This window comes from Boleophthalmus pectinirostris, unplaced genomic scaffold (assembly GCF_026225935.1).
Source record: "Boleophthalmus pectinirostris isolate CB_2022bp ecotype Guang Dong unplaced genomic scaffold, ASM2622593v1 HiC_scaffold_9, whole genome shotgun sequence".
NCBI lineage: Eukaryota > Metazoa > Chordata > Actinopteri > Gobiiformes > Gobiidae > Boleophthalmus > Boleophthalmus pectinirostris.
In genome coordinates, this window is record NW_026571541.1 from 6,288,697 (window position 1) to 6,312,164 (window position 23,468).

At 38.7% G+C, this 23,468-nt stretch overlaps 2 protein-coding genes across 3 annotated transcripts in view; both read left to right on the forward strand.

Annotated features, from left to right (window-relative positions):
• LOC110162875 (interleukin-1 receptor accessory protein) overlaps positions 1-14,432 on the forward strand; it is a 67,831-nt gene extending 53,399 nt beyond the window's left edge. For both annotated transcript variants that reach the window (XM_055166776.1, XM_055166777.1), the window contains exons 10-12: positions 739-882; positions 2,888-3,031; positions 8,371-14,432. In XM_055166776.1, coding sequence (XP_055022751.1) covers positions 739-882; positions 2,888-3,031; positions 8,371-8,807 — 725 coding nt within the window. In that variant the 3' untranslated portion in view covers positions 8,808-14,432. The remainder of the gene's footprint in view (positions 1-738; positions 883-2,887; positions 3,032-8,370) is intronic.
• Positions 14,433-14,990: 558 nt separating this feature from the next.
• Positions 14,991-20,505, forward strand: LOC129412646 (uncharacterized). Its single transcript, XM_055166778.1, has 2 exons — positions 14,991-16,030; positions 17,577-20,505. The coding sequence occupies exons 1-2, from the start codon at positions 15,916-15,918 to the stop codon at positions 18,701-18,703; spliced, it is 1,242 nt and encodes a 413-aa protein (XP_055022753.1). The 5' UTR covers positions 14,991-15,915; the 3' UTR covers positions 18,704-20,505.
• The last annotated feature ends 2,963 nt before the right edge of the window (positions 20,506-23,468 follow it).

Below are 23,468 nucleotides of genomic sequence, written 5' to 3' on the forward strand. Positions count from 1 at the left end.
GAACCAGGAGGACGGAACCAGGAGGACGGAACCAGGAGGACGGAACCAGGAGGACGAAACCAGGAGGACTGAACCAGGAGGACTGAACCAGGAGGACTGAACCAGGAGGACTAAACCAGGACTGAACCAGGACTCACTTTTGGGGCGTGCCTGGAGGTGCGTCCATGTACACCATGGTCTAGTATAACACTCTATAACGCTCCAGTGACCACCATTAGAAATACACACACTTTCCACATATACAGTACAATCTTCATTAGTACAGATACACATTCTAATAAATATTTACATTAAAAACACGTCTAGATAGTTTATGGTCATTGCACCATGTCAACTTTTCTGGTGGAGGCGTTGTCAAATGCTTTTCTTCATGAAGATGTTATTGCTTTGTCTAGAATGTTTCACAGTATGGCATTATTAGATCTTCCTGGAGACCAAACCAGACCAAGTTACAGGTCAGATCCGTGGAGAGGCAACCCCATCAAAGTCAGAATGCAAGTTTTTCTGTGTAATTTTGAGCAGTAAAAGTAACTATAATTTAATAAATGTAAGGTTAATGTCATACTGTGGAACATTCCAGGCAGAGAAATGACATAACCATAGAAACAAACAGGTGACTGACACTCCACCAGAAAAGTTTGACAATGCAGCTTTAAGCTTAGTACTATTCATATTGTTAAACAGTTGTTGTTTTATGTGTACCCATGTTAGTATTTCTCATGTACTGTGTACTTTCAGCCCCCCTGCCGTCTCTGGAGCTAGGCTGTGGTCTGGGGGTCACACTCTTCCTCATGCTAATCCTCTTCGTCGTTTATCATGTGTTCTGGCTGGAGCTGCTGCTGATCTACAGGTCCTGGTTCGGTACAGACGAAAGACACACAGGTGAGGGCAGCCATTTAATTTTTCTGTTGTTGTTTTTTTTCATGTAAAAGGTGTAACTTTTCTGTTGGAGGATCTGTCTGTTAAATGCTCTTCTCTGTGGAGATGTTACTGCTTCATCTGGAATGTTTCACAGTATGGCATTAAACCTTTCTATCTTCATGGAAACCAAACCAGACCGAGTTACAGGTCAGATCTCTGGAGAGGCAACCCCGCTCACAGTCAGAATGTCTGTTTTTCTAGGTATTTTTGAGCTATAAAACCACCTGTAATTGAATAAATGTAAGGTAGAGCTGTTTAATGTCATACTGTGGAACATTCCAGGCAGAGCAATGACATCTCCATAAAAACAAGCAGGTGAGGAAGCTCTGTGATGTTACTGCTTAGCCTAGAATGTTCCACAGTATGAAACTTACAGTATGTATCCCTCCCACAATAAAAATGCATATTGTTAAGCCATTTTTGAGCAATAAAAACTCCCATAATCGGATAAAATCAAGTTAGATATGTTTAATGCCCTACAGTGGAACATTCTAATCAAATCAATAACATTTCTACAGAGACAAGCAAGTGGCAGATCCCTACAGAAAAGTCATATAGTGCACCTTTAAACAGACAGTAAACAAGACAGTGGACCTAACAATAACATAATAATAATTTAGGGGAGAAAAAATAAATAGATAAAATAAATGAAAAATAAAAAAGCACAGTAACACAGACAAAAAAGTAGACTTTGTTGTGTTCGTCTCCATGGAAATGTTATTACTTTGTCTAGAATGTTCCAGAATATAGATTAAACCTATCAATCATAAGGGAGACAGGTAGGTTACAGCAATGGTTTAGTCCTGGTTTCGAATTGATTTAGTCCTGGTTTCATCCTGGTTTAGTCCTGGTTTCGTCCTGGTTTCGTCCTGGTTTAGTCCTGGTTTAGACCTGTTTTAGATCAGGTTTAGTCCTAGTTTAATCCTGGTTTAGTCCTGGTTTTGACCTGGTTTCGACCTGTTTTAGACTGGGTTTAGACTGGGTTTAGAATTGGTTTAGTCCTCGTTTCGAATTGGTTTCATCCTGGTTTAGACCTGGTTTCGTCTTGGTTTAGACCTGGTTTAGTCCTGTTTTAGACCTGGTTTTAGACCTGGTTTAGACCTGGTTTAGACCTGTTTTAGACCTGTTTTAGACTGGGTTTAGATCGGGTTTAGACCTGATTTAGTATTGGTTTAGAATTGGTTTAGTCCTGGTTTAGTCCTGGTTTCGTCCTGGTTTACACCTGGTTTCATCTTGGTTTAGACCTGGTTTAGACCTGGTTTAGACCTGGTTTTAAACCTGGTTTAGTCCTGGTTTCGTCTTGGTTTAGACCTGTTTTAGACCTGTTTTCGACCAGTTTTATACCTGGTTTAGACCTGGTTTAGACCTGGTTTAGTCCTGGTTTAGACCTGGTTTAGTCCTGGTTTAGACCTGGTTTAGTCCTGGTTTACTCCTGGTTTAGTCCTAGTTTAGTCCTGGTTTAGACCTGGTTTAGTCCTGGTTTACTCCTGGTTTAGTCCTAGTTTAGTTCTGGTTTAGACCTGGTTTAGTCCTGGTTTACTCCTGGTTTAGTCCTAGTTTAGTTCTGGTTTAGACCTGGTTTAGTCCTGGTTTACTCCTGGTTTAGTCCTAGTTTAGTCCTGGTTTAGACCTGGTTTAGTCCTGGTTTACTCCTGGTTTAGTCCTAGTTTAGTCCTGGTTTCGACCTGGTTTCGACCAGGAACACCCGTAGTGAATAAATGCTAGATGGAAATATTTATGGAACATTCCACGCAAAGCAATAACATCTCTATGGGAACTGTTAGGCAGAAAAGTTGCACAGTGCACAAGTGACGATAACCAACCAATTTATTTTATTTTTGTCTCGCTGGATAAGATCAATTCCCTGTAAGACTAGTCAGCGATGTTTCCACTCGATAGTGCGCAGCTTCCTGTAAAGATGATCGTTTCTGATATTTCTTTTCACCTTGTCTTTTCCTGTTCACAGATGATAAGGAGTTTGACGTGTACATCTCGTACGCCCGAAACAGTGAAGAAGAGCAGTTTGTTTTGTCCACGCTCAGAACCGTGCTGGAGAATGACCTGGGCTACTCCGTGTGCATATTTGACCGGGACAGTTTACCAGGAGGAAGTGAGTGCATCTACTGTCCAACTGAAACACCCATAAAACCACACTGGCTTAAATCATTCACACATTCATATTCACGTATACAGTACTGTGGAAGGATGTGATTTGAATTTTTGATTTGATTTCTGATCTGTTAGAATTTCCTCATCACAAACAGACCTGGAGTTCTGTTTCGTTTCATTCACACATATTAACGCAAAAATCCTGCATATTTGGGATGAGTTCTTTTCCCAAACTGAAAACACTGTTCCACTTTTTAATGTCATGTGGTATATATAATACAGGAAGTGCTCTGTCTTGCTTAAACTCCATGCTATTCACTAGAATCATTTGGATAATTTCAGCCCTGGAATTGTCAATCTCTAGTGAAATAAGGCTACGTTCAGACTGCAGCTTGAAGTGGCCCAAATCCGATTTTTTTCGCCCCTGATCTTTTAATGACAGTCTGAACAACACAGATCAGATTTTTTCAAATGTGACCCAGGCTACTTGGATATGAGCTCCTAAAACTGATACATATCCGATCTTTTGACATGCGACTTCAGTCTGAATGGTCAGGTCACATTCATCCCACCTACACGTCAGGCTCAGAGTCTAGTCAATTGAGGGAAAGCGAGGTTAGCGCGTTCATTCATATTTGGAGGGATCACTGTATTCAGGCCAAATTGGAGTTGGTTTCGAATAAGACAAATTTTTTAAATGATTGCCAAAGAAATGTCTGAGTGCGCCGACAGGCACTCCTGGCTCTAATGTCATTGAAAAATAAAGAGCCTGCGAGCCAAATCTAAGGCTAAAGACTCAGACTACGTTTACACTGAATCACCGTATCACTGTATCGGAAACAATTTGCATCCAGACATGTTGTTTCTGTGTCCGCAAACCTTCTCTATCCACACAGCTTTGAGCACATTTGTTTGCGTTTTACAGAAACTAAACTTAAAACCACAAGGCTAATTTGCGTAAACTGAGCACTCAGAAAACAGCTCGCTATTGTGCGCTGATGCGGTTCAGTTTCTTTTAGACTAAAGGACACGGCTCAGTGGAATATGAGTGTTGAATATGAGTAGACCTACAGCAGTGTATCAGCGTTTTCAGGCGTTCACACAGTGCCGGATCAGATCTGTACTCAGATGAATTTGTGGGAGCTGGTGGCACCAGATCTTTCTGGAGCTGTTTTCAATTGGATTAATGTGGACCAACACTGCATCAGCAGCGAAAACGACTCAAATACATACTAGTGTGGATGGTGCCTAAAACGAACGAAGCGGCGGTGGACGTGTAACCTGTCCATTTTTACCAAGAACTGGACCATATTTTGGGAGACAAGCCCAGCGTTTAGGCGGCTTCCGTAAACACTGAGCACGCTCGCTGTGCGTGACGTCATCATGTCCTCCAATGCTCATGTGGGACACTTTTGGAGTGTTAAAGTTTACCCTGGAGATCACATACAAGTCGCATTTAATTGGAAATGTGAACGACCTAGAAAAAAAATCGGAATTGAGCATTAAGCCCTGCAGTCTGAACTAATAATAAAGGATTACTCAAACATGTGAATGAAACAAACCTTAACATAACTCCAGATATGTTTTTGAGGAGGAGATAACATTCTAACATGCTTGTACTTAGAGCTCATTTACAGCACTTGGACTTTTAACATACAACACAGAGCAAAGGAGTGGGATGACACTGATACAAGACAATTACAACACTAAAAACTGAGATACATGTTAGAAAAAATGCAACATGAATATTAAAAAGTAAGATCGATAGTCTACTTGGAGAAACATTCCAGATAAATGACATAACGTGGTCATGATTTTTTTAAGGTAGTGAGGACTTTTGGGTGGACTGGCTTTCAGGGCTGCCATCCCAAACTAAAAATATATTGTAATTGTTTTCTATGATTATTAAATTTACCTAAGTGTGTGCCTCCATGTCCCGCCACATTCAAAAACACGTCCTTCTTCTTTCACCGTCAGAGGTGGTCACCCCAGAAGACCCCAGCGTAAGTAAGATTAGAGTAAGAGCATTCGCCATTATAAGACTTCAGTGCTTCCTCTGTGCTTTCTCTTCATCCATCCTTCCATTGGAGTCATTTAGGTTAAATAAAGATGGACTGGTGTAATTCTGCAGCTATTTTAAGTAGAGAAATGAAAGTGTCTTACAGAGAATGTGGCTCTTGGCCAATGTAGTTACAGACACATGTCCACTTCTCAGAATATGCTTTAAATATACTGCATTTATGGGAAATTCATCCTTAACCTTTTTTAACCTAAGCTTGTGGTTGGGGTGTTTTTAAAGGTTAAAATATTGATACTTTACTACTAACAGCTGATTTTGTTAGAATTGCAACACGTAAAATTACAGTCAGTTTTTCAGTTAGTCACACTCAAGTTTTTGTTGAAAATCAAAAACCTGAAAAGAACTGTAAACACTTGTAATGATCACACACGCCTGAAAATGTTCTGTTTAAATCCAGTTTGTCTTTTTTTTAACAATTTAAAAACTTTTTTGGCAGTGTTTACTAATGTGTGCACTAGGACCCGACCGTTATGGATTTTTTTGTGGTGCCGATAGCTGATATAAAAGCTGATAGATTTAGTCACTGTAAAACTTCAGTTGATTATAAAACTTAGGTCTGGCTCTAGTGGATTTTAAATTGGTTTTGTTTAGGCAACATTTATTGTTATTTTGCCTCTTTATGTCATATTTACAGACATTAGGTTGGCCTAATGGCATTTTTGCATCACATTCTAGCCAGTAAACAAAGTAAACTGCCGCTATCAGCCTCTAGCAGTAAATGCGTGTGTGCGGTGGTAATTAAATATATGCTTAAATACCGATCATTCACACCTCTATTCACAGCTCATTTACATATCAATGCTAGGCCAATGTAAGAGAAAAAAAAAACATTTATTTGTGGGAGCTACAGCAGCAAAGAGCTAAACAATGAGAAAGAACCAAAAGTAGCTTCAAAACCGACACATTTTCAACACTCACCGCTCACACAGGCTCCTCTCAGATCACAAGTCTTCACAAATAAGTTTGATAAAAACAAGCAGTAGTTTTGTTGCTCGCCTAAACTGCACTGAAGTTAACTTTATTTATAGTCAGTAAGTTTTGTGGATCAGACACAAGAGCGTTTAAAGCAGCGCCTCAGTGTTGTGCAGATGAATCTTGTAAACAAGAGCACGTGAGTGACGTGACTCTGGTGGTGTGTTCAGGGGCAGTACGGCGTCACACACAGACAAATTACTCCACAGATAAATACTGATGCGGCACCACATATTAGGACATTTATCTGTCTGTAAATTGGATTAAATGGACATAATATAGAGAGTCTTAAGTTTTATAACGAGGTATAACATGCTCACATGGACTATCGGCCTGTATCGGCAAGATTTAGGCCTATAGCTGATATGCTTAAAGTGCCCATATTGTCCAATAATATCAGCCAACCAATATCTATCGGTCAGGCCCTAGTGTGCACCATGGTAACTGCTGAACATTCTGCTAATAAAGTAAAAAAAAATAAAAAAAAATACATGTAGAACACTCCCAGCGTCACTGTAAAGTAGCGGAGTGAATGACAGTAAGTGTGCTCTTAGTAAAATTGACTCAAGCTTTCAAATCATGTTTTCAGAAGTGTTTCCTTATAAACTTCCCCACAGTCGTATTTCAGATGATTTGTGCAGGTTTGAGTAATGCTGCACTGTCCCACATTCTGTTTTCACCTACCCCCTATCTCCACCTATAAAGTGATCTTATCAATAAACAGTCAATAAACTACAAATCAATAATTATTGGCTTGTTACTGCACATAAATACAATTTAAAAACATTTTACACAAAACACCACACTTTATTTAATATTTTAGCAGCAAAACTTTTATCCAATTCTCTATTTAAAGGTGCACTGCGTAACTTTGTGATTTGGGGTGCATCACCTGTCACCTGCTTGTTTCTATGGATATGTCATTGCATTGGTTCATGTACCACTTGTTCTTTTGAATTTCAGTTAAGAATGAAAAGCAATAAAATCGGAAAACAGTTTGTTATTTCATTATACTGTTTTAGTGTAAAAAAAAAACCAAACAAACAAAAAAAAACAACTGATTTTGACCTCTATTTTCAACATTTACTTTAAAGTTTATTTCAAATAACACCAATCAAAAATCTCGGTCCCTATTACAATGTTGATATTTTATTCTCTCTGGTTTATTTGACCCTGGAGGTTCTGCTGCTAGAAGAGAATAAAATATCAAAAATGAAATAGGCACAGAGGTTTTTTTGTTTTTTTTTTTTTTTTTGTGTGTGTTATTTGAAATAAACATTAAATATTGGAAATAGGGGTTGAAATCTGTTTTTTGTTTGACTCTAAAACGGAATAATGAAATGACAGTTTTCAACCTCTATTTCTAATATTTAATTTAAAGTTTAAAGTCTCAGTGACTATTTTAATTTTGATATTTTATCCTCTCTGATTTATTTGCTCCGGAAGTTCTGCTTCTCAACCATGGATCTATAATAAAACTATTTTTATTATAGTTCTGTGGTGTCAACTGAGCAAAGTTTATCGCTGCTACTTGCTTCTCGTCATGGAGTTCAACAATTACTTTTTAAGACACGTAAGTAAACGCGACAACATGTTTGTCCACAAAATTGCAGCAATTTTTCAGGTAAGTCCTTCTAGCAGCATAACATCCGGGGCAAATAAACAAGAGAATAAAATATCAAGATTAAAATAGGCACAAAGACTGTTTGATGAGTGGTGTTATTTGAAATAAACTTTAAATTCAATATTGGAAATAGAGGTCGAAATCTGTTTTTTTGCTTGACACTAAAACGGAATAATGAAATAACAAACTGTTTTCCCATTTTATTGCTTTTTGTTCTTAATTGAAATTCAAAAGAACAAATTGTACATCAGCCCTCTGCCTGGGATGTTCCACAGTATGACATTAAACAGCTCTACCTTACATTTATTCAATTACAGGTGTTGTGCCGCCCCCCCAAAAAAACAAAAACAGGCATTCTGACTGTGAGCAGGGTCGCCGCTCCACAGACCTGACCTGTAACTTGGTCTGGTTTGGTCTTCATGAAGATAGAAAGGTTTAATGACATACTGTGAAACATTCCAGACAAAGCAATAACATCTCCATGGAGAAAAGCATTTGATCGTCACTCCACTAAAAAAGTTACACAATGCACCATGTTCACAATCCAGCTTTGTGGCATTTAGAGACAAAGAATAATTATTAGTTTTGTAAATTCTTTCAAGTTTTTGAGTCCAGTCCATCTTTAAACCCTCCATTCTCCATCACTCATCCCTCTCTCCCGCAGCCATCACAGACGAGACTCTGGGTTTCGTTGCACGCAGTCGGCGCCTCCTGGTGGTCATCAGCCCCGGTTACGCCTCGCAGGGGTCCCAGGCGCTGCTGGAGCTCAAGGCAGGCATCGACGGCATGGCTCTGGGGGGGCACCTGCGGGTCATCCTGGTGCAGTACCGGCCCTTAAAGAGACAGGTGTGGGTGAAGGAGCTGAGGAGGGCCAGGGTGGCGTTGGCGCTGGTCCGTTGGCAGGGGGAGAAGTCCAAAGATCTCACGTCGCGGTTCTGGAAGAGGCTCAGGGTGGAGTTGCCTTTGCAGAGGAAGAGCGTGGGGATGGAGGGCGGGAAAGATCTGATGAGGATGAGCAGTCAAAACAGCACCAGCTCCCAAACTGGACTCATCTCCCAGACAACCAAGAGCCCTGAGACTGTGTACAACTACGCAGCGTGATGTCCACTATTCTAGTGTTCATGAGTTTCAGATTGATGAGAAATTTTGATTGTTTTATAGTGATTAATGACATCTTTGAATGAGAAAAAGTCTTCAAAATGTTGCCAAAGAAACCCATGAGAGTACCATTTCAGAAAAGACTCACTATTTGAAACTCTACTCTGTACATATATGGACTTTTTAAAGACCAAAACATACGCACACATGCCTTTTAATATATGCAGCCAATTTAAGATGGAACAGTGGAAATGGTGCCAGTAGGTGCTCGAGTAGCTTACTAATGGAGTAGCGCAAACTTAAAGGGACCATATTATCCTATTTCTGATCTATGTTATAATGTTGTTTCCTTGTCAAAAACAGACCTGGAGTTGTGTTTTGTTTACATTTTTACATATTCAACACACAGACCCTGTATATTTAGGCTGAGCTCCTCTTTTAAACAGAAATCATTTGGATAATTTCAGCTCTGGAATTTCCAATCTCTACAGAAATAGAGGTAAAACGTAGCTGTCAACTTGAAAACTACAACAATAATAAAGGATTTCTCACACATAACACAACTCCGGGTACGTTGAGGAGGTAACAATGTTCGAACATGGTTTAAATCTCACAAGAATCAATTATGTCTAATATAGGACCATTAAAGGGGCTGTACCTGATTTTCTGTTTTGCCGCAGTACAGATGTATCCTGAATGCAGATCTTAAAGCCGCCGCACACTACAGGAGAAATTGCCTGATTTTGGCTGTGATTTGCTTCTCCCCGTGACCCAACGTTGTCTTTGTGTTTGATTTTGAAGCTGTTGTGTTCCTTGTGTGTGGTGTCAGTGTGACTCTGAGCTGCTCTGTCTGATCTTAACCACCAAACATCAGCAACACTACAGTAATGGCCAAAAAAATGGAGCATCAGGGGCAGCAACTTCCAAACTCAGGAAATAGTGAAAATAACGAGAAGACTTTATTCCTCACCCCTCGTAAAGTGGTAAATTTAAACTGCAGCATATCATCCACATTATCTATAGAAATTGTCCTCTGTAAACCATGACATCCAGTCCACAAAACTGCACTGTTAATCCAGTTTGAAGCGTTCTTTAAAAGTAAAAAGGTGAGAGTAGTTCCTCACGTGTGTCTTTACATCCACACAGTGCACAGATCGAGGTGAAGCTGCAGATTAGTGATAGTGACTCTACTATCCTGTGGACTTTATCTCCAATCTTTTATGCTTTAAAAATCTTGTATCTGAAGTAGGGATGGGCATGAGTAGTTGATTAATCGATAATTGATCATTAAGAATTTCATCGATTACGTTCATTTTAATCGACAAACCGAATGTAGGTTGTTGTGCGTAGTGTGACCAAACAGGGGTCCGGACATGTAGCTCTCTGCACTCAGAAGGAGCGAGCAGACACAGTTGGTCAGTCTGCAACGTACCGAAGCGCAAATGCGTACTTAAGGATGACTTGTACAAGAAATCCCACGCTTTCCATTCTGGTTAGGACAAGTGTGAGTCCATGTGCACAGTGTACAAAGCAGCACATATGTTTCGGTGTCCAGTTGGAAAAATATTTGCCAGGTGAGAGAAGCGCAATGTCGATGACGAGTCCCCACCTCCCACCCCCCGTACGGTGTCCTGGGTTTGACAAAAGCAAATATGATCACACTAACCTGTATTCCACTGAGTCGTGCCGCATCAGCACACAAGAACTGTTTTTTTTCTTCACTTAATTTATGTAAATTAGCCATGCGGTTTTAAGTTTTGTTTCAGTGAGAGTTGCACAAATCTGCATTAAACACATTATAATGTCAAATGGATTGATGTGGCTCTAGAGTGGTTACGGTTTACATTGCAGATTAGTAGTGCAGATAGTAATAATAATGATGATCATTTTAATATAAAAACGTTAATGATTAATCTATAATCGATCGTTAATTCTCCCGATGATCGATTAAGAAAATTTAATTGAATGCCCATCCCTAATCTGAAGTACTGCTCCACATTTCACAAATAATAATAGCTCAGTTTTGACTTGTATCTAAACTAGAAGTGCAGTGCTCTGATCTTTTCAATACTTAAAGAGTCTTAAAGCGAGTCGTTTTTCAGTAGACGGGAAACAGCTGACACGATGGCGCTCACAACTCTTAGCTTATGGTCCACAGACATATCCCATTGTAGTCTTTGAGATCGGAGATTTTAAGTCTCATTCTCCTCATGTCTGTTTTGTGCACTTTTTGTCACACGTTTAATAATAGTTTGAGACCAAAAAATCCCATAATGTGTGGCGGCCTTTAGGCTCAAAATGTGACTGCTGTATGCAGTCTGCATCTAATTCAAAACATTTTACCGTCTGCAAATCAGGACGAGTAATTCTGATTCCCCATTAACATCCTAGTTGTTTTTAGTATTCCCGTGATAGTAAAACTTTGCTCTGACCGTATAAGCTCAAGTAAAGTGAGGAATAACTTCGGAGTGCTTCAAATGAACTAGGTCTGTTTTTCACATTTTAAGGTAAAATCAGGTACAGCTCCTTAAAGCATTCAAGTATGTGTGTTTGTTTTGTCTGCAAAGAACTGAATTGTGGGGAGTCCTTTTTTTTTCAAACAAGGTATATGCTAAAATGCTCAGAATGATATTGGCCATAACAACAAACTTTGGCCGGCCAGATATTTCAAGTACTTATATTGGTGGACCCTGTTTAAAAGTCCCTTGATTTCACAATAATTTCAATCTTCAGACATGGACCATCTCCACAAATCATTAAATATAGTAATGAAGAGTCTAATAATAATAATAACTAATGGATGTTTCAGACAGTCAAAAGCCCAAAGACTGAGTTATCACCGGGCTTTAAAGGTGCACTGTGTGACATTTCGGGTGGAGATGTGCCTTGAATATTCCACAGTATAAACCATAAACCTATGAATCTCCATGGAGACTTGCAAGCCAAATTATAAGTTAGATTTCTGGAGAGGTGACTGAACTTTTTTTTTTTTTTTTTAGATATTTTTGAGCAATAAATGACACCTGTAATTGAATAAATTCAAGAGAGATTAGTTTAATGCAGGTGTCTCCAACATTTTTCCTCTGGTGAGCTCCTTTACAAAACGAAGATACCAGAGAGCTACTCATTTTAGTTTTGGTCACAAGAAATTGAGTAAATATAAGAGTCTTACATCGGGAACAGTTAGATTTTTATTTATTCCTATTATAGATACCTATAAAACATTTACACAATTATTATCGATTTATTAGTGCACAAAGACAAACATTTAATAGGCATTTAATTAAATCTAACTTAACTTATTCAGCACAATACATATGATTCAGAAATTCCTTGGCGAGCTGCTTGGAAGTAGCCTGATTCATCTCGCAGCAATAGAGTTTATTCACTCGACAGTAGGCGGGTACTTTTTTTAATTTAACCAATCACTACTATTTGGTTGTGACGTATGTAAAGCGCCGCTAACGGGGCTAACTGGTATATTAAGCTTTTCCCAAATTCTGTAGGAAGAAGGACAATAACGTCTTTCCCCTTGATAAAATTCACCAAACATTCTCTTTGTTCCGGCTTTAAATCCTTGATCTCGTGAATCGTTGCCAACACAGAATGTATGGCCGGTTCGCGATCTACAACTTCCAGGGTTCTTGCAAACCGTCTAGTGTATTCTGATTCCTGACCTAGTCACTGAAGAGAAATGAAATTGAGCGGAGGCATTAGGTGGGGTGGAATGGGGTGGAGAGCTGCTGGTTGCTCCCGTTTAATGCCATACTGTGGACAATGTGTTAATATCTCCATGGAGACAAAACAGGTTGCGTACCCCCTCAAGAAGAGTTACACAGTGCACCTTTTAAACACAACAGAAAATATATATGTACATAAATATTTTTTGCCTCCAAGCTTTTACCAAGTTGGACGGTATCCATAATTTTCTCTTAATCATTTGCACAAGATTTGCATTAAATTTAATCCTACCTACTGCAAAGCCCATTTTATCAAAAACTATTTACTTTTTAAAGGGCCCATATTACGCTATTTTTAGATCTATGTTATAATGTTTCCTCATCAAAAACATATCGAGTTGTGTTTCGTTCCATTCACACATGTTTAACGCACAAACCCTGCACATTTAGGCTCAGTTTTGTCTTAAACACAAAATGGTCTGATCCACCTTGTGATGTCATGTGGTAATACAGGAAGTGCTTTGGTGTGTTTTTGAACTCTGTATGCCTTCGCTAGAATCATTTGGATCATTTCCACCCAGGAATTGCCAATCTTTACGGTAGCTGTTAACTTGAAAACTACCACTTCATGACATCACAAGGTTGAACAGAGCATTTTGGAGATGTAGACAGACGAATAATGATGATTCCAGCATGTGTGAATGAAACAAAACACAACTCCAGGTCTGTTTTTGAGGTAACAGCATTATAAGATGGCGTTAAGCTCACAAGTAATATAGGACCTTTAAACGTGTAAACTTGAGTGTGTTTTATAACCCACACTAACACGAGACTGGGACCATGCAGTGTATACATTTTGCACCTCAATCCCTCAATTTTAATATGCTCTACTGTTTGAGACACTTTTATACCTTTTCAGTTTTACTTTATACAAACCTGTGGTATTTTCATTTTATAAGGGATATTTGCTGTTACTGAATGTATTTGTGTTATTTTATGCTCCCTGTTAGCAGAGAGATTTGAAAATCTCTGAATTCATAACATAAGTTGGGTTGTAATTTTACCATAAACTCTAATAATGAGATTTTAAAGGGCACATATTACATTATTTTCTGATCTATTATGTTATAATGTTGTTTCCTCATCACAAACAGACCTGGAGATGTGTTTTGTTTCATTCACATGTTTAACGCACAAACCCTGCATACTTTAGCTGAGTTCTTCTCTACATTCACCCCTCTCTACTGAACTAAAGGTAAAAAGTACCACTACATCACATCACCAGGTGGTACAGAACATTTTGAGCATTGGAGATGTACAGACTAATAATAAATAGTTACTCAGATATGTGTGAATGAAACAAAACACGACTCCAGGTCTGTTTTTGATGAGGTAACAACATTATAACACAATTTAAAGCTCATTTGTTGTAATATAGGAGCTAAAAGTGGTTTCAGACATACTTATACACTACCAGTCAAAAGTTTTAGAACTTCACACTTTTTCCATTTTTTTACTGTTGACCAAAACGTATTCTAAACTTTTAATTCATGAACGTGTCCATCTTTGGCAGATATAACAGCTGAACACACTTGTGGCTCGTTCTTTCTACAATAGAAATTAAATATTGTTCGGAAAGTTCTTCCCAAGTCTCTTGCAGAAGTTCCTATAAATATGTGGCACTTGTAGGTTTCTTGGCTTTCACTCTTCTGTCCAGTTCATCCCAAAACCAGCTCGATGGGGTTTAAATCTGGACACTGTGCTGGACACTCCATGTTTTCAAGCTTTACCATCTTGTTCTTTTTTCCTGAGGTCAATTTCATTGGATTTGCACAACTTGAATTGCAATAAATAACTGGAAAAATTGGGGTGCTCTAAAACTTTTGACCAGTAGTGTATACTTAAAGGGACAGTTCGGAATTTTGGACATAGGGCCTCATTTTCCTAGTGAGCCAAAGTGTTGGAGACGTGTGGAGACACTTTTAAAAAAATTCCATCCAGTCCTTGTATTTGCAGAGGTCACTGGTGCTAGGCTAGTGCATGTCAATGGTCATAGTTATCCTGCCACTAAAAACAGTCTTACCCACTCCACAAAACACCTGAAACAAATCTATTATTACACCAGACTGTCCATGTAAATGACTCTGTTAGAATAATGTTTGGAATTAAACTAACCTTGCATCACATGAATCTTCACATGTAGAGGGACTATTTTCTCATATGTCAGGCCACTCCTGCCAAGCTTTCTATCAGGAAGTATAACTCACTGCTGCGGCTCAGACATAAATCCTTCAAATTCAAGGTTGGTTTTACTTCTAAAATTATTCTATCAACACAGAAATTCACATTGACAGTCTGGTGTAATAAAAGTTTTTCTTCGGGAGTTTTATGGAGTGGATAAGACTGTTTTTAGTGGCAGGAAAACTATGGCCATTGACATGCACTAGCCTAGCACCAGCGACCTCTGCAAATACAAGGACTGGATGGAATATTTTAAAAAGTGTCTCCACATGTCTCCAACACTCTGGCTCACTAGGAAATGAAGCCCTATGTCCAAAATTCTGAACTGTCCCTTTAAATTTTTAACAATTCATAACAGGTGAACAGTCCTCACCAGGGTGTTTCTTCTTTTGTGGATTAAGTGTCGTTTGTATGCTAAAATGTATGTAATTATGTGTGTATTCTAGCTATTTCTGTATCATTATCTTTAAATCACTGCACTTTAAGCTTTGGAAAGAGTATTTGCTTTTCATATTGTGGCCAATGATAATTCAGAGCTAATTCACAGTATGCATAAAGATAGTATTGTGACATTATTCAGTGTATTTTATTCAGATGTATTCACTGTCCCAGACACTGCAAATGAGACCTTTTTATCACTGTAATGCTAAAAGTTTTCAGGCACTTTGTATTTCTGCCAGTTCTCATGTTATAATTTACTTTGTATTTTTAATAGTCCAAATGATCTTGTTTTTATCTATGTTATAATGTTGTTTCCTCATCACAAACAGACCTGGAGTTGTATGTAAATGTTTAACGCACAAACCCTGCATATTTAGGCTGAGTTCTGCTCTGTTTCCACCTTGTGATGTCATCTGGTGATATAGGAAGTGCTTCAATGTGTTTTTAAACTCTATACACTTTCACTCGAATCATTTGGGAACCGTGGAATTGCCAGTCTCTGTGAAAACAAAAAGTAAAGCGTGGCCATCAACTTGAAAAATACTGCCTAATGACATCACAAGGTGGAACGGAGCATTTTAAGATTTGAAGATGTAGACAGACTAATAATAAATGATTACTCAAACGTGAATGAAACAAAACACAACTCCAAGTCTGTTTTTGAGGAGAAAACAACATTATAACACAACTTAAAGCTCACAAGAGTCTATTTTGTGTAATATTGGATCTTTAATGTTATGTATGTTTAAATGTTTGTACTGCACAAATACTTGGGAGAATCACTTGAACACTTTGTCAATAAAATGTTTAATTCATATTTAAAATCATTTCAGCTCCATGTCATCTCCTCATCCATGACATCAGGTACGGCCACCATTTCAACCTTCCATTACTCACAAGGGTAAAATATTGTCCTTTAAAGTCATTGTAATTTTACTTCTATTGTCTTATAACCACCAGAACAGACATAATTGTTTTTTTGGTAACATCTGCTGGTAAACATATAGATTGTTACGTTACTATTACTACTACAGTCACTAGTGGTACTACTATTACAGATGTGCTAGTATTTAGATCAGACTTAACGCTATTAACAACAAATTATTAAAGGAGAATATTACACTGTTTTCTAGTCTGTGTTATAATATTTCCTCATCACAAACAGACCTGGAGTTGTGTTTTGTTGTATATTTAATGCACAAAACAGAAATATTTAGGATGAGTTCTTCTCAAACAGAACACACGGTTCCACCTTGTGGTGTCATGTTTTAATACAGTGCTCCAGTATGTTTTTGTACTCCATACACCTTCACTAGAATCATTTGGATCATTTCTGCCCTAGAATTCCTCATCTCGATGGTGTAGATTAGGGGTCCCCAATGCCAGATTAGAGATTAGGCAAAGATTAGAGCCCTGCACCCATGGAACCCAACGCAAAACAGTGAGGTGCGGGACACATTTTGAAAGCTCTTTGGCAGGTGGGTGGGATGATGAACTGCAGTCCCACAAATTAAATATGAGTGTAAAGTTAAATATACAAATGATTAATGCATGCCTATGATACATCACTTGTGCTGGATATTTTATTTAGCATTAATAAAAACATTTAAAGCAGCCTATATTTGCAAACGTAATCTTATCTCGCGCACATTTTGGACAATTCCTTTCCAGTTCTCCATGTTTGATAGAGCATAAGAAAGCGAACGTCCCCATTTTGCAGGATTTGCGGGCAGGAGCAGGGTAAAATATCGTAGATACAGGTGGAAGTGGGAATGAAAATTCCGATTCTTTGCAGGCGAGAGTGGGACTGCACAATGCGGGTGTGGGCGGGAGCGGGACTGAAAATTCTGTCCTCGCAGACCTCCAGCTGAGATGACTATTTTAGTTCAATTTTGTGCAGAAATCACTATCAAGAAATTGAACTATCCCTCTAAAAAGATCAATAATTAAAGACATTTTATTGATAAATATCACATTTATACATAAAAATTATTAATAGGTTTGACTCTCAGGCCACTGATAGGTATTCATGTTGGCTCGTGGAGGAAAGAAATTTAGGCACCTCTTATGTAGAACTACTAATAATGAAGGATTACTCAAACGTGAATGAAACAAAACACAACTCCAGGTCTGTTTTGAATGTGGTAACAACATTTTAACATGGCTTAAAACTCACAACGCTGAATTTAGGGTAGTATCGGACCTTTAAGTGTTTGGCCCAATGGCACAATAGTAATCTAAGGCTCAAACAGGATTCAAACCACCAGTCTTAGGGTTATAGGACAACTTCTACCACAACTGTAGTACAAATAATTATAGCATATATAGTACCTTGCAAAAAGTATATATAATGTTTATTAATGTTGGTATTTATTCATTGTTTTGCTTTTATCTTTTATCTCCAATGCAGATTTATCCGAGTGTGTGCTCCGGTCGATGCAGAGAAGTCGACGCCTTCTTTTCGTCCTCAGTCCGGAGTTTTTGGCGGAGAAAAGCTTCAGTTTATTTGAGTGTCGCTTGGGCTTGTACCTGGAGCACGCACAGAAAGCAAACATCGTTACCGTGGGTTACCGTTCTGTTAGCAAACTCCCCTGCGTTGAGGTCGCCCAAATCCGCAAAGCAGCCAGCGCTATGGTAACGTGGAGGGGGAAGAGATCCGAATCGCCACGGTCACGTTTTTGGCTTCGTTTACGGTTGGCGCTCCCCGTACGACCGCTCGCTCTGGGTCGCAGGATGATTGACAGCACCTCCTCCCATTCGGATCTGGCGGCGTTCGTGCTTCAGAAGCACTACCGAGAAACAGCCAATCAGGGAAGAGCTCTCAGGAAGTCATTAACCAGTCAGAGTAGAGGGAGCAGGCGGGCTTCAGCGAATACGAGTCTGCGCCGGGAGAGGCAGGGCGTGGCTACGGAGGCGAGGAGGAGGTGTTCCGGTTGGGTCGAAGTTGAAACCGAGCAGTCACGGGATCGACCGGAAGCGAGGCCCGAGGCTGTCAATCAAACAGGCCCCGCCCCTTTGACAGATGTGACCAATCAGGTGGGGATTGGCTCTTCTGACCCCTCCCCTTTGCCTGACGCTTCTGAAATTGAGCAGTCGCAACGGGAAACAAGGTCCGAACCTGTCAATCAAATTGGTCCTGCCCATTCGACAGATCCGACCAATCAGACGAGCCACGATCCGGATATTGACAAGTCAGAGGTGAAATCGATGTCCGTCCATCAAGACGGCCCCGCCCTTTTATCCGACCCAGCCAATCAGGTGTCCTCTGGTAATCCTGACCCCGCCCCTTTACCTAACTCCACTGAAACGGATAAGGCGGTGATAGACTCCACCCCTTTCACAAATGACTCCGCCCACAACCCTGACCCCACCCTTTCATCCGAGTCCCCGTGTGCGATTCTAACAGACTTAACTCATTTAAACAGTAAAGACCTGGACCCCACCCTGTCACCTGACTCCGCCCCCTTCACAGACTCCACCCACTCTGAAGGTCAACAGGAAGTCGGAGAAATACAGCAAACCAATACAGCAGCATAACAGACGATGGTTTTTTGTATTATTATTATTATTATTATTCTACATTGTTTACTTTCATATTGTTCAACAGACACAACTTACAGTGTACATTGGGAGTTTTAATGTTTACAGTGCTTATAATCTTTAAATATTTGCCATCTTTTATATGTAATTATCATATGTTTATGTGGATTGTTGAATTTCAGTCTTAACATGCAAAAAGGTGACATCATTTATTTATTAAGAGTCAGTATTTCTATTTTGTAAATGCTGAAGTCAGTGTCCCCGGCAGAGAAACTTTGTAATATTTTTTTCTTGCATTAGCTTGACCAGCCAAACTCCTTTATTATTGTTGCAAATTGAAGTTAAAACTTTTAAAATGGAAATTCATGTTTAATTAATCCCTCAAGTATTTAAATGGTGTGTATTTTTATTTATTTATGTATTTTTATTTATTTATTTATTTAATTAAAGCTCCTATATTACGCAAAATTGACTTATTGTTGTTAGCTCCTCATAAACCTACATGGAGTTGTGTTTTGTTTCATTCACACGTTTATGAAAACCAGAAATGTCAAAATCAAAAATTATCCCATGATATAATTCTATTTGGCCCGTGAGATCATATCAAACATGTATTAGAGCTGGCTCACCGGATACAGATAGACTATAGAGCAGGGGTCTCTAACCTGTCGCTCGGGAGCTACTGGTAACTCTCCAACCCCTTCCTAGTAGCTCACCAAGGGATTTCTGAATGACATGTATTGTGCTGAATAAGTAACATTTGATTAATTAAATGCCTTTTACTTTTGTACATATATCATTTTGATGCCTGATTTGTGCACTGACTCACCTCAAGGGGCTTTTCCTTAATACATAAATGTGAAATAACACTAATGAAAGGATAATGGTTTACGTTTTATAGGCATGTAACTGTACTTCATTTAAGGTGTGGCGTGGCTCTTATATATGCTCAATTTCCAGTAGCTCTCTGGCATTTTCGCTTTGTAAAAGTAGCTCACTGGAGGAAAAAGGATGGAGACACCTGCTATAGAGACAGTATTTATTTTAAATGTGTTATTATTTTATATTATGCTTGTTCTGGATTCAGTGTTTAAGCAAAACTATTATTAAACATTTTTCTTAATAAGAAAAGGTTTAACATTACATATCTCAAAAAAAAAAGAAAACATGCACACATTTTTTAACAAATATTTAGTTTGGCAGATGACTTAGTCGCAGTTTTTAATTTTGGCCTCTGTGAATTTGAGTTTGACTCCCCTGATGTAAACTATTAGTCTGTCCAAATCTCCTAAAATCCAGATTTGCTGTTCTACCTTGTGATGTCATGTAGTGGTAGTTAACAGTTACAACAGCAAGTTTTACCTTTAGTTTAGTAGAGGTGGCAAATCCAGGACAGAAAACATCCAAATGATTCTAGTGAAGGTGTATGGAGTTTATTTCTTATGTTACCACATGACATGACAAGGTGGAACGGTGTGTTTTATGTTTGAGAGAAGAACTCTACCTAAATATGCAGAGTTTGTGTTAAACATGTGTGAAAGAAACAAAACACAACTCCATTTCTGTTTGTGATGAGGAAAAGTATTATAAGTGTTATAACACACCAAAAAATAGCGTAAAAAGGGCCCTTTTTTATCTATTCCCCTTTTTATCAATCAATTAATACATCTTGGAAATCCAAACAAGGACTTGAATTATTCTTTAATATAGTGAGATAACTAATATACAACTATTACTATACAACAATTGTAAATTCAAATACTTACACATGTATCTGAGAGACGTGTAGAACATGTAAAGCAGGTTATTTTAAATGCATGCTTCTTTTCAATGTCATACAGAATAACAGTATTAATGAAGATGCATGTTTTGATATTTTTTCTATTGTACTATTGAAGAAATAACAGTAATCTTTACACTAACCACTGTGTCTGGATTGCAATTCTTGTTTCTTTGTTTCAGTTTTGTACAGATGATTCGATGCATTTTGTGAAATACTGGGTTTAGACTGTGTGCTTCTCAGGTGAGTCTCCAGTGAGCTCAGGTGATCAGCAGGTGTCAGTGTGGGACCAGACTTTCTATTCTCCAAAACAAGAGGACCAGAAAGAAGGAATATTCTGAGTACAAGAAAGAAGATACATTTGGCTTTTGTCATGAGATATTAAAGGTCTTATTTTATGCATAATGGACTCTTGTGAGATTTAAAGGGACAGTCTGGATTTTGGACATAGGGCCTCATTTCCTAGTGAGCCAGAGTGTTGGAGACGTGTGGAGACACTTTTTTGAAATATTCCATCCAGTCTTTGTATTTGCAGAGGTCACTGGTGCTAGACTAGTGCATGTCAATGGTCATAGTTATCCTGCCACTAAAAACAGTCTTACCCACTCCACAAAACACCCGAAGCAAAACAAATGTAACGCCAGATTAACGATGTAAATGTCTGAGTCGATTTGAAGGATTTATGTCTGAGCAGCTGTTACGGCTCGCAGCCTGGCTCCGCCTCGTCTGGTGCTCGCGCTTTGTTTTACGGCTTGTGCCTTCCATATCTGCATATGCTGTGTGGTACCTGGCACCTGATTGGTGGGGTGTGGTCCCGTCGCTGTTGGGCTGGCTCCGATATTTGTCTTGCCTGGTTCGAAGATTGATGTCCCACTCCTCCAGTCCCCTTCCTTTAAGTCATGTTATAATGTTGTTACCTCCTCAAAAACAGACCTGGAGTTGTGTTTTGTTTCGTTCATATGTTTGCGGAACTCTTATTATTAGTCTGTCAAGTTCCAAATGCTCTGTTCCACCTTGTGATGTCATGAAGAGGTACTTTTCAAGTTCCTTTTAACTTTAGATCAATAGAGATTGGTATTTCCAGAGCTGAAAGATCCAAAAGATTCTGGTGAAGGTGTATAGAGTTTAAAAACACAGTGGAGCACTTGTATTACCACATGACATCACAGAGTGGAAGGGTTTGTGTGTTAAACATGTGTGAATGAATCAAAACACATCACCAGTTTTGTTTGTGATAAGAAAATAACATAACATAGTCAGAAAATAGTGTAATAATAGGCCTTTTAAAGAATTCAGCCTCCAGCGTCGGTTTCACTTGAGTTCTAATATCAAATGTAAAATATCTGAACCAAGCGGACATCCTCGGCCCACTCTGATTATGGGGTGTGGGTGTTAGGGGACTCAGGTTTTCCTCGGACGTCCTCCAGAACAAAGCGCTGGTTCAGTTTCTGTGTTGAAGGCGTCAGAGGGGCGTTCGGTCTGGTTTTGTTCAACCTAATGTCCCTGAAATCAGATTTGTGTCACACTGCAGGGAGACAGTAATACAACAGCGCTCACGTTACGCTCAAATATGCCTTTAAATGTACAAGACTTACTCATACAGACCACAGGGTCACAACCAAGGATTTTATATACACTTCCAGGAATTATAAACTATAATTTTTGTTGATCTTTTTTTATAATAATAATTCTTGACCAAAAATAATTTAAAAAAATATACTTTTTATAATAACTACAACAAAATAATAAAGGACACCTGAGTTCTACTAAGATTTTAAGATTTGTAGGCTTTAACTTATATAGTTTTATACTAGACTAATATACGTTCCTCGTTGTAAATATCTTTGCCCTGTTTTGGACACTTTGGATTAGTGCAGGGGTCAAACTATGGCCCGCAGGCCGACTCCAGCCCACCAAGTCCCTTTGACCAGCCCCCAGCCCCTCTGCCCTCCACCACTTGAACTGGCCCTATGAGGCAATCCTCAAAAGTTGTCATGGCCTATTCTTTTTTTTATTACTTTTTGGCAAATAATAACACATCTGCATTTTATATTTTGTTGATTTTTTTCAAAAAAAAAAAAAAAAAAAAAAGTATATACAGTATATTATATACAATTATATGACATATTTACATTTGTATCCGAATTTGCCACCAAATGTTTTGTCACCTGACAAGCTTGAGTTTAAACAGTGGAGCATGTGCAGAGTTCTGTGGTGCAGTTAAAGACAGTGAAATGACTTGTGTTAAAGTACGAAAACTTGACAGAGAGCGTTGAGTCGATGACTCATTATTTTTTGTTCAGTGTAAGGAGCGTGCAGTTTGTCTGGTATGTAAAGAAAGTGTGACGGTTTTCAAAAATATAATCTGCGTCATCAGGGTCAAACAATTCTGTTATAAGGCCTACTCGACCCCGGCCCCCATCACAGTCAGGAGCCATAATGTGGCCTCCATAGAATAAAGTTTGGTGACCCTTGAATTGGTGTTTTAGATTTTGTGCCTGCATTTGGAAAAAACTTTGGAACTTTGGAAAACTTTATAAACTGCACCTTAGTTTCCGATGAGATATTTAGGTGTTGGAGCTCCCTCTGCTGTCAGCAATGTGTGGATGCTAGTCTAATAGAGCCATGTGTTTGACCACAGATGATGGTTTATGGACATGTGTAATTCCAATCACTACCTATCCTTTTTTTTTTAACCCTGTCTTCCGATAACTTATGTTATTAGGTTCTTTTTTCAGACCAAGAGTTTGTTTTCATATCTGACAGTTTGGACTGCTCTCTCTTGGTCTGATAAAAGAACCTAATAACTATCGTCTACTACTCCATTCACCTTCAGTAGGATCATTTACATGATTTCAGATCTCCACTCTCTACTGATAGTATAGTAAAAAGCATAGTTAAAAGCTATAGGTGTTAAACAAAACACAATTCAGCATTATAACAGCATTAAAACATGTCTTAAGGCTCACAAGAATCAATTTT

Bases quoted from the DNA above. Each gene is read 5' to 3' on its own strand.
- LOC129412646 (XM_055166778.1), top strand. From the start codon at position 15,916: ATGTTTGTACTGCACAAATACTTGGGAGAATCACTTGAACACTTTGTC. The intron at 16,031-17,576 runs GTACGGCCACCA...TCTCCAATGCAG, and splicing joins CTCCTCATCCATGACATCAG to ATTTATCCGAGTGTGTGCTC.